At 36.7% G+C, this 9,703-nt stretch overlaps 2 protein-coding genes across 2 annotated transcripts; one reads left to right on the top strand and one right to left on the bottom strand.

The window, feature by feature from the left end:
* Positions 1-1,980: 1,980 nt before the first annotated feature.
* Positions 1,981-2,833, bottom strand: GLP7 (germin-like protein 7). Its single transcript, XM_079063844.1, has one exon. It carries the CDS (start codon positions 2,766-2,768, stop codon positions 2,112-2,114), a length of 657 nt encoding a protein of 218 aa, XP_078919970.1. The 5' UTR covers positions 2,769-2,833; the 3' UTR covers positions 1,981-2,111.
* A 2,630-nt stretch (positions 2,834-5,463) lies between these two features.
* LOC145131954 (uncharacterized) lies at positions 5,464-6,411 on the top strand. Its single transcript, XM_079066597.1, has 2 exons — positions 5,464-5,885; positions 6,228-6,411. The coding sequence occupies exons 1-2, from the start codon at positions 5,464-5,466 to the stop codon at positions 6,409-6,411; spliced, it is 606 nt and encodes a 201-aa protein (XP_078922723.1).
* The last annotated feature ends 3,292 nt before the right edge of the window (positions 6,412-9,703 follow it).

Genomic DNA, 9,703 nt, shown 5'->3' with positions numbered 1-9,703 from the left:
AGAACTGCATTACCAAGGATCTAGTTAGATATGATTTTGGAAATCACTCGACCTTAAATCTTGTGATTAATGTGAATCTTATTTATCAATATATATAAGATTTGCATCACTAAGTGATGTGAATATCTATTGGAATTTGTTTAGACTAATTAAGCCATTCAAATAAACTACAATACAAAACCAATTTCGTATGATCGTGAGTCTGGAACCTTTTTGGTGTCCAGAGCTCTTGTAAATAAACATTAAGGGTCAACTGGGCAAGAGGATGAGATACTGAAATCCTAGATGGATAGTGAGCATCGTAGTCTAAACAACATTGATCATCTAAGCAATTATGAATAAGGTTTCATACGTTGTCTCCATCCAGAATACTACCGCAAGGAGTTTAGTTGTATATATAATCAAAATCATTGTTTGATTTGATAATAGGTTCATGAGACACTCTAAAAAATATGGAATAAGGCTTCGTATCTCTGTAGCACATTTGGAAGTTCATGATATGAGGTTTACGCTCATCGTAAAGCCCTCAACAATCTACGATTTAGCATGAGAGATGTGTTATCTCATTGAACATCCCAACAAGACTTACAGGGTAATTGTTTACAAACATTTTGAGAACAAATGTTTATTGCTCGAAGGGCAGTCCTTATTGAGAATGAGCTAATATCAAAAAGAGTTTGTTGGAAGCCATACTGATCTTAAACTAACACGTTCATTAAAATAATCTTAAACTAACACGTTCATTAAAATAATCATGTGTCAGACGTTGAGCAAATTCACGATCTCTTTGTATATACATTCTTCGTTTCAGATGCACATTTCTTGCTTCATTTTCTAACTCTTGTTGCATGGAATGAGCAATGGTAATTTGGTAGGATATATTATTAGTATTTATAATGGTTTGATATTAGATTTTTTTTTGAAAACTAGTGGTTATAGTCGATACTCTCTCTCTCTCTCTCTCTCTCATCAGTAGGTTGTTGTTCACCTTCTCTCTCCTCGGTAGGCCACCTTGGTGGGGATGTGTTTGTCGAGCATGTCATGGTGGTCCCGAACCTTATGTCGTCCCACTCCCCAAATCCTAACAGAACTCCGTAAAGACCTAGGACGGTGACATAATCGAGAAGTTGAAAGTTTATCAGGAAATAGTAACTCGTGAATTTATAAAGTTTATTTTTACGATACCGAGTAGTCATTCTCTTTTAGAAAGTTAAAAAAAAAACGGGACTTCGAAATATGACCGTGTTAATTTTTAATAAATAGCTATAAATGGAATCATAGTTTGACTTATATATGCTTCCCATCCCTCAAGCGTAGAAACTCACTTTGTCCAGACACATTTACTATTATTTTATGTCTTCAGAGGTTGGATACTCATATTTATTTTGAATATTTAATAATAACAATAGTAATAAATATAGTTATGGTAGACAAATAATACCCTTATTTTATATAGAATAGATGCATATATGTTTTATGACAATTTTATTTCCATGTGTACCCGTGTAAACAAGACACCTAAACTTGCATACCTCACAATCAAATGTAATTTATTTATCAAGATGTGTCATATAGTTCAAGATTCAAAAAATATGTATAAGTCGCGTGGTCATTAAATATAGAGATTTCTTTTTTCGAGTCTGCGTGTTATGGCATCAATGGTGAAATCTCAGACGATGTGAACTGCTCCTGTCACTTTCTTTTACTCATTCAAAAAAGGAACTTGTAAGATGATATAACATTCTTATTTTTTTGTATTGTGTTGTCAATACTAATGAAAGAAAATTAAATCAAACAACTAATACGTTAATGACATAATCAAACAAAGTTTATTTATTAATCTCGATGTAGTCAACAATTTACAAAAGTTGTTGCAAAAACAAAATATTTAAAGAGAAAGTTACAATATTTAACATACACAAATCAAACATTTTCGGTAAAATGGCCAAAAAAAAAAAAAGAAAGAAAACAAACCATAGATAAACATGAACAATTAACATATTTGTATTTTTATTATTAATGGTGATTACTATTTTTCCTGGCTTTCTATGAGATGTAAATATATTTCTTTCAAACGCAAATATAAAACGGTGAAATGTTTAAGAATTACATTAACCACCTAAATTTTTACGTATCCTGGACACATCTTGGCCGTTAATCTGAAATGCCTTCTTCAAGATGTCATCAGGGATGCTCGGTTTCGTTGTGAATGTAGCAGATGATGCAAGTTGTGCACCGGGGTTTTGGCTACTAAGTCCTGATATGGTTAACGCTGAAGCTTTTGAATCAAGGTTATACAAGAAATGTATTAAACCTTTTGGAAAAACAAACGAATCACCCTCACGTAACTGTTGTGTGAAAAGACGATTTGAGGTGTCAACAAATCCCACTAAAAGCGAGCCCTTAATAAGAATAGTTACTTCGGATGCACGTGGATGTGTGTGAGGTGGAACAAGCCCATTTCCAGCTATATCAACTCGAGCCATTGTTAACCCAAGAGTGTTCATTCCAGGAAGATTTCGAATATTTGTTAGAGTAACATTAAACCCTAAAGGATTCGCTGCAGTGTTACCAGGTTTGGACAACGCAGAAGTTGTAAAATGAGAAGGTGCGGCGTTAATAGGGTTTATGCATGGAGCCCCGTTGAGAAAAATAGTTTGTGGATTTCGTGTTTCAGCTATGCAATAGTCTTGAAGTGGATCAGGGTCAGATTTGACCCGAACCACAAAAATAAGAAAGAAATATAGCAACAAAGGACTTGTTCTCATGATGGTGGGATTCTAGTGATCTATTAGATATTGAGATTTAATTCAATCGTTAGGGTTTTGAAGGGAATATATATCTAAACTTGGAAGTAGGGATTGAGTAACTTGGGAGCATTAAATAAGGAAAAATGTAAGGCAAGTTAAAGAAGAATTGATTTGAATTGTTGACCTTAAATCTAGTGGCAAAATATTGCGAGCGCCATATAATCAACTAATCATGTTGTGAGATAATTTACCTTTGAAGCCAAACAAGAATCCAATGGTATTTATGTAGGCCCATAAGATACTTTATTGGTTCATATATGGACATGGATCTTCCAAACAAGTCCTAGCCCACTTGCATTTTGTGGCCATATAATTAGGTGACATGTCGTTTATCAATGGAGAAAAAAATCTTATTAAATGAAAAGGACATGAACACTCAAGTTTGGATCATATTCATTTTGAGAAACAAAGGAGAAAAATCTTAGGTTTATAAAAAAAATGTTTTGTAAGAATATTAGAAGACTTGATATCTTGCTATTAGGATGCTCGAAAAGTATATGGAGTTGTATTTTTTTCTGATGGAAGAAATTTTAATCGTTGTGTTTTCAAAAAATACTCTATCAGTTAAATTAATCCTGATTATTTACTAGATACTTATACATAGTATTTCATGTGTGAAATCTGATAAAGAACGATTATAATTTGTGAACTTAATAAGAATTTATTTCAGAACTTATCATACAATGTTTTGGGGTTGGTTTTATGTATCTTGTCGAATTCTTATGTGAATGTAAACACATTACTGATATTATCAAGTAGAATCAATGATCAAGTAATAGTATAAGTATTTCTCAATTTGATGAATACCATATGATGATATCAATGATATGATACACAAGTCTAAGCAACCGACATATTATGAGTGAGAGCATAGAGACGTATGGAAAAACAGTCTAACTTCAAACGTGTTTAACTTTCAAACTATAAAAGATTATGAAATACATGAGTCGGCAACAGAAAGAAATCAAAGGGCTACACGTTTTGGTTGACTACCTATTACGCTTTAACCCAATTGTTTAGTCCAAATTCGTTAAATATTTAAGGCCCTAATTGCAATATTCTCAGTCTTTTATATTTATCTATTAAAAAATTACATGATTATGTCTATCAAGTGATATTCTAAAACAATAATTATCTATTATTTTTAGTTGTCTTCCAATTTTGAAATGACTATCTAACAAAGATAGAGACATTCTTGCAACTTTCAAACCATTGGATATCAATATAATTTTCAAACAGCATACGTCTTATTTTTGGGTTACTTTATTATACACGTAGTTAGATAACTAATTTGTTACTAATATAATTCCATTTTTTGTAACTTTATTTTTAACCTGAAAATTTGGTATCTTATTTCATTTTAATTTAACAGCCCAAAATTTTATTAAAAGAACTAGTAACGATCAAAGGATACCTTTCATCTATGGCTCTTGATTTGACTATTTCGGATCACGGACCAATTTTTTTATTTTAGAATTGCCAAGATTGTGGTCCAAGACCTTTTAAATTCTTCAACTCCTCGATGATGGAGCATGGGTTTGATCACTTGGTTAGCTCTTCCTGGTGTATTGAGGAAATCGAAAATGATGTAAATGCTTCCATTAGATTTAAAAATAAGCTTAAAAGGCTTAAGCAATCGGTCTTGATGATGGTCTTGCTTCTGATGTTATATTGTCGGAGAGAAGAAAGGCTAGAGCATATTTATTATTGTTAGAAAAGAAAGATATGTTGGATATCTCTCTGAAAGGCAAAAATCAAATGGTCCATAGAAGGTGATGAGAATACAAAGTATTGTCATGAAGTGTTGAACAAAAAAGGAAGACAAACTTGCTTTAAAAGGGATTAAAATTGAGGAAGATTGGGTAACTGATGTGCCTAAAGTAAAAAACGAATTTTTTGAACACTTTTCTAGTAAGTTTAAGAGAATTGAAGTTATTTCGGTTCTTCGAAGGAGCTCTCAGTTTAGAGAACTCTCGGCCTCTCTAGCTATCGGTCTTGAACTTCCTGTTTCAATTGAAGAAATAAAGTTGGTGGTATGGGAATGTGGGAGTGATAAAGCTCCAGGTCCAGATGGCTTTAATTTTGCTTTTGTTAAAAAGTATTGGGAAATGTTGACGATCGACGTTTTTTATTTTGTTTCAGAGTCTTTTTTCTAAGATTATAATCCCTTCAGGCTGTAACTCTTCTTTCATTACGTTGATTCCAAAGGTAATGGGTCCGATGGTAGTTAATGACTTTCGTCCCATTAGTTTGATCGACATACAATATAAAATCCTTGCAAAGATTTTGATGTTACGATTGGAAAAGGCTATCGGTAATCTTGTTAGTGACGAGCAGACGACTTTCATAAAAAATAGACAAATTCTAGATGGTCCGTTGGTGGTGAATGAAGTTGTTGAGAGGTATAAGAAGAAGACTAGAAAATTGATGCTATTTAAAATTGACTTTGCTAAAGCCTATGATTCGATCAGTTAGGAATATTGGATACGGTAATGAAGTTTATGAACTTTGGAGATAAATGGCGCTCTTGGATACATGTGTGTTTGATTTCTGCTAGAGTTGTGCTTCTTAATGAAAGTCTATCAGAGGATTTCAACTCCAAAGAGGTCTTAGACAAGATGACCCTTTTTCCCCATTCATTTTCATTTTGGTAATGGAGGGTCTTCAAGTGGGTATACAGGATGCTATTGGAGAGGGTATGTTTAAAGGAGCTCATATTGATGGTCTTCTTTCCAATTTGTCACATTTGTTTTATGCGGATGATATGATTATCCTTGGAGATTGGAATAAGGCTAACATGATTAATATGGTTGCAATTCTCCAATGTTTCTATTTAGTCTCTGGTTTGAAGATTAGCTTGGAAAAAACTAATATTTTTGGTATTGGTGTTAAGTGGGATGAAGTGGTTGAGTACTCGAAAGTTGTGAGATGTAAACCGGGAAAATTACCTTTCACTTACTTGGGTCTTACGGTCGGTCAAAAAATGAACACGGTGAATGCTTGGAAGCCTATTTTGGAAAAAATTAAGAGGAAGATGTCAGCTTGGAAAGTTTCTACTCTTTCTATTGGAGGAATGTCAGTTTTAATTAAATCTATATTAGGTGTTTTGGGAATTTATTACATGTCAATTTTTCTTATGTCGGTTTCTATTCCAAAAAAAATTGGAATCTTATCGCTATATTTTTTTGGGTGGTGGTGGTGGGGTGGGGGGGGGAGAGAGAGAGAGAGAGAGAGAGAGAGAGAGAGAGAGAGAGAGAGAAAGAGAGACAGAGAGAGAGAGAGAGAGATATATATATACTTGGATCATAGAAAAATGCCTTGGGTTAAATGGGATTTAGTTTTGGTATATTTAGAGAATGGGGGGCTAAATATCGGAAGTTTGACAGCTTTTAATTTTGCTCTCCTTCAAAAATGGAGATGGCGTTTTTTCACATGTAATGATCTACTATGGGCTAAAGTTATAAAAGCTATTTATGGAGTTAAAGGAGGTTTCGAGTTGGGTACAAATATAACTCGTGGGTATGCTCCTTGTGCTAAAATTGTCACTTCATGTAATCGGTTGAAGGAAAAAGATATTGTTCCTGTTAGAACAAAGTTCTAGTAGGATCGATTGATTCTTAGCAGAAAAGCAATAAACAACGTAATAAAGAACACATGAATGGTTTAACTGATGTCGAATGATTAAGCTTTAACACCTCAGAAGAGCTCGATTAAGAACTTATACTGTAGAGGTGTTTAGGGTTACAAAGCAATAATGATAATAATCACGACCGTATCTAAGGCATACATGCATGCACTATTTATAGCTTAACCCTAATCAATGATCACGGATGGACATGCCCAATCCGGATATACAAAACTAAGCCCATGACGCAACATAAAATACCCAACAATCTCCCCTTTGCGTCAATGGAGCCGAGAGCTCAGTTCGGTTGAGCTATAGAAGACTTCTTGACAGTCTTGAACACCTTCGATATAATGGCCAGTAGAGTATGACGAAAAGTGATATACCACCGAAGCATGTCAGTAAAGTTCTTCTTGTCTGCCTCAGTGTTATGCTTGCATCGATGGATGACATTAATTATGTGCTCCAAGCAGCCCGTTGAGAATAGATGATTATCAACAAGAGCGAAAATAAATCTCTTAGCCTCGCTTCTTGTGAACATCACTGTGAGATGTGTAGAATCAATTTGACCCATCTTCATTTTGTTCACATCTCCAGGTTTTGCAGTTGGCTTCACAGTTGGTTTCTTCTTCAAAACTTTAGCAATCTCCTGATCCATTGCAGCAACTTCATGGACATAAGAAGCCAACATCCTCTTCAGATGATTTAGGATCGGCTCATACTCCTTCGCATTAGTGAGCAAAATGTTGAACAATAAGATCCAATCATGAGGATTCAAGTTAGGAAGATCTGCCAGGGAAATCACAGAAACCGAGTTGTCTGAACCTCAGGTTATTTTGAAATTGACATTAACAAACTTCCCTGCAGGCGAAGGTTTCAGCACCTTGACTGTTATAATCTTCTATGCACTCCAAGTCAGGTACTGAGGCTGACCGAACTTGAGATAAAAATCGATAAGTTCACGATCAACTTGAGGGTGAGGTGAGGGAACTAGAACAGTTGAATCAAAGCAGTGAAAAGTAAATGCCTTTCGTGTTATAGGCATATCAAACTGTGAGTCCCTCGAATTCTCACAATCAAACGAAGCTACAGGTTCCAGCCAGTACATGCTTGGAAACTCTATCGCTTCTTTGATGAGCTTTTCCCTAGTCCAAAGAGGAAACAAAGCCTTTTTGCAATTTAAGGCATCTTGCTCTTCCTTGTTCTTTCGCTCCCTCTCTTCTGCTTCCTTTGCAACCCGAAGGGTTTCATCTAACTCCTTATCCCTTTTCTTCCGTTTCAGGGCATCAGCAATAGTTTCGTCTTCATCACTATCATCAGCAAATCCTTTCTTCTTTTCTTGATTCCCAGAACCCGAAGCTTCATTACCCTTCGGTTCTGTTTTGACAGTGACCTTCGGTTGGGTTTTCTGAGCACCTTCTCCCCCTTGTTTTGGAGGTACGAACCGCTCTGAAACACCCTTCATTTCATGTAGAAGTTCAAGGGCAGGAAGAAGATTGGAGGTCAGGTGATTCCGGATGGTCAATCTAAGAATCGGATCATGAGCATTAAGAACATTGTGCAATATATTCTGAACATCACCAGCACAACTCCGGAAAACAACACACTCAGTTTTCAACAATGAAATCTCCCGCTCAGCTTGAGCCAATTGAACCTTCTGGACTTCAATGGTAGAGGTTTGAGGAGCAAGATCCTCCCTTAATGCGCTCTCCTGTGCTAAATCAGCATGGAGTGTTTCAAGACGAGAATTCACTGAGCTAAGAAGAGAAGTGTTCTCAGCTTGAATTGAAGAACGAACATTCTCGAATTTGGCTTGCTCCTCTTGAAGTGACTTTGATAGAGAGTCAACTGAAGCATTCACTTTAGCTGCATTTGAATCAGCATGACCCTTGAGGGATTCAAGAAAAATCTTGGAACTATGAAGGAGTTCTGCAACTTCGGTTGTAGCTTTCTGGCAATAAGATGTTGATGCTTTAACTGCCTTCGTTGATTTGTCAATCGGCCCTGTATACTGCTCAAAAGCGGTGTCCAGAAAAGCCTTGAGCACAACATCATTATACGTCTTAGTAGAGGCGAGCAATTGATCAAGCTTTTCATCACGACTTTGCACTTGTTGTCTGGTGACGGGAGCATCTTCATCTTCATCAGTGGGAAGTCGATAAGGACTGTAATAGTTTGAGTCAAACTCAAGATTGTCACCACCGAGAGTATCACCAGAATCAGTTGAGGGTGAGGGTGAAAGAGGTTTGGATGTAACAGGAGGTTCGGTTTCAGTATTAGCCCCCGTATTAGATACATTGACATTTACTGGAGGTTCGGTGGTAGTGGTGGTAGTTGCTTGTGAAAAGATAGGAGGTGGTAAAGGAGTGGTAGAGATTGGTACGGTACTACCTGGTGGTGGTGGTGGCACAGAAGTGGTGGTTTGAGATGTAGGAGGTGGTGGAATGGGAGCAACCGAAACTGGAACAGTTGTTTTCGGTGGAGATGGAGGAGGAGTTGGAATCTTGTCATGAAGTTGTTTAGTAGGAGTTGGAGAACGAGGAGGTGTATTACCTCTTGGTGAACCATGATGCTGAACTTCTTCTTCCTCATCTTCCGATCGCTCCTCATCATGTTCTGAGGTTGAAGGAGAAGGACTTTTGGATTTCCTTGCCATCTTCTTAACTTTCTTTGGAGCCGAAGAATCAGCCTTTTCAGCCTTTCGCTTTTTAGACTTGACAGGCTTAGAAGAAGGACCTTCGGTTGCCACCTTCTTGGTATCTGCCCTTTTTCCTCGTTTGGCTGGCTTCTCCACAGCATCTAAGGCAGCTTGCTGTTCAGGAGTCAGTTCTCTTGGGCCCTTGGGAGTAAGCTTTCGGTAGTCAGCCATCACTTTACTTTCGCTTGACACACACCTGTACATTGTTTTAGGTATTGAACCATTGTGAGAGAACTTGGTGGCATCTGAGAAGATAATCTTCTTCGTATGAAAAGTAGCCACAGAGGAGACCAATGCATCTTTCATGACTGGAATCTATAAATTGTCAATGGCCCTTCGGGTGACGATGGTCCAGAAACGACCACAAGAAATCTCTGAATGTCTCGTTGAGGTGTTGAGACTTTGCACCAGTTGCGACCAAATAATCGAGCCATAATCGAGGTTATTGCCATTGTAGAGACCATAGAGAAAGGTCATAAAACCCTTACTTATACCATCTGACCCAGCAACCCTTTCCGCCAAACCCTTGTTGATAAGAGTAAGTAACCCATTCCATTGCGGCGGCAAACA

The sequence above is a fragment of the Lactuca virosa genome, chromosome 8 (genome assembly GCF_052849685.1).
Source record: "Lactuca virosa cultivar CGN04683 chromosome 8, Lactuca_virosa_CGN04683_v6, whole genome shotgun sequence".
NCBI classification, from domain to species: Eukaryota; Viridiplantae; Streptophyta; class Magnoliopsida; order Asterales; family Asteraceae; genus Lactuca; species Lactuca virosa.
The sequence above is the reverse complement of the archived record's forward strand: the minus strand, read 5'-3'. Positions and strand labels throughout refer to the sequence as shown.

Bases quoted from the DNA above. Each gene is read 5' to 3' on its own strand.
- LOC145131954 (XM_079066597.1), top strand. From the start codon at position 5,464: ATGGAGGGTCTTCAAGTGGGTATACAGGATGCTATTGGAGAGGGTATG. The intron at 5,886-6,227 runs GTCAGTTTTAAT...TCAAAAATGGAG, and splicing joins ACTCTTTCTATTGGAGGAAT to ATGGCGTTTTTTCACATGTA.
- GLP7 (XM_079063844.1), bottom strand. From the start codon at position 2,768: ATGAGAACAAGTCCTTTGTTGCTATATTTCTTTCTTATTTTTGTGGTT.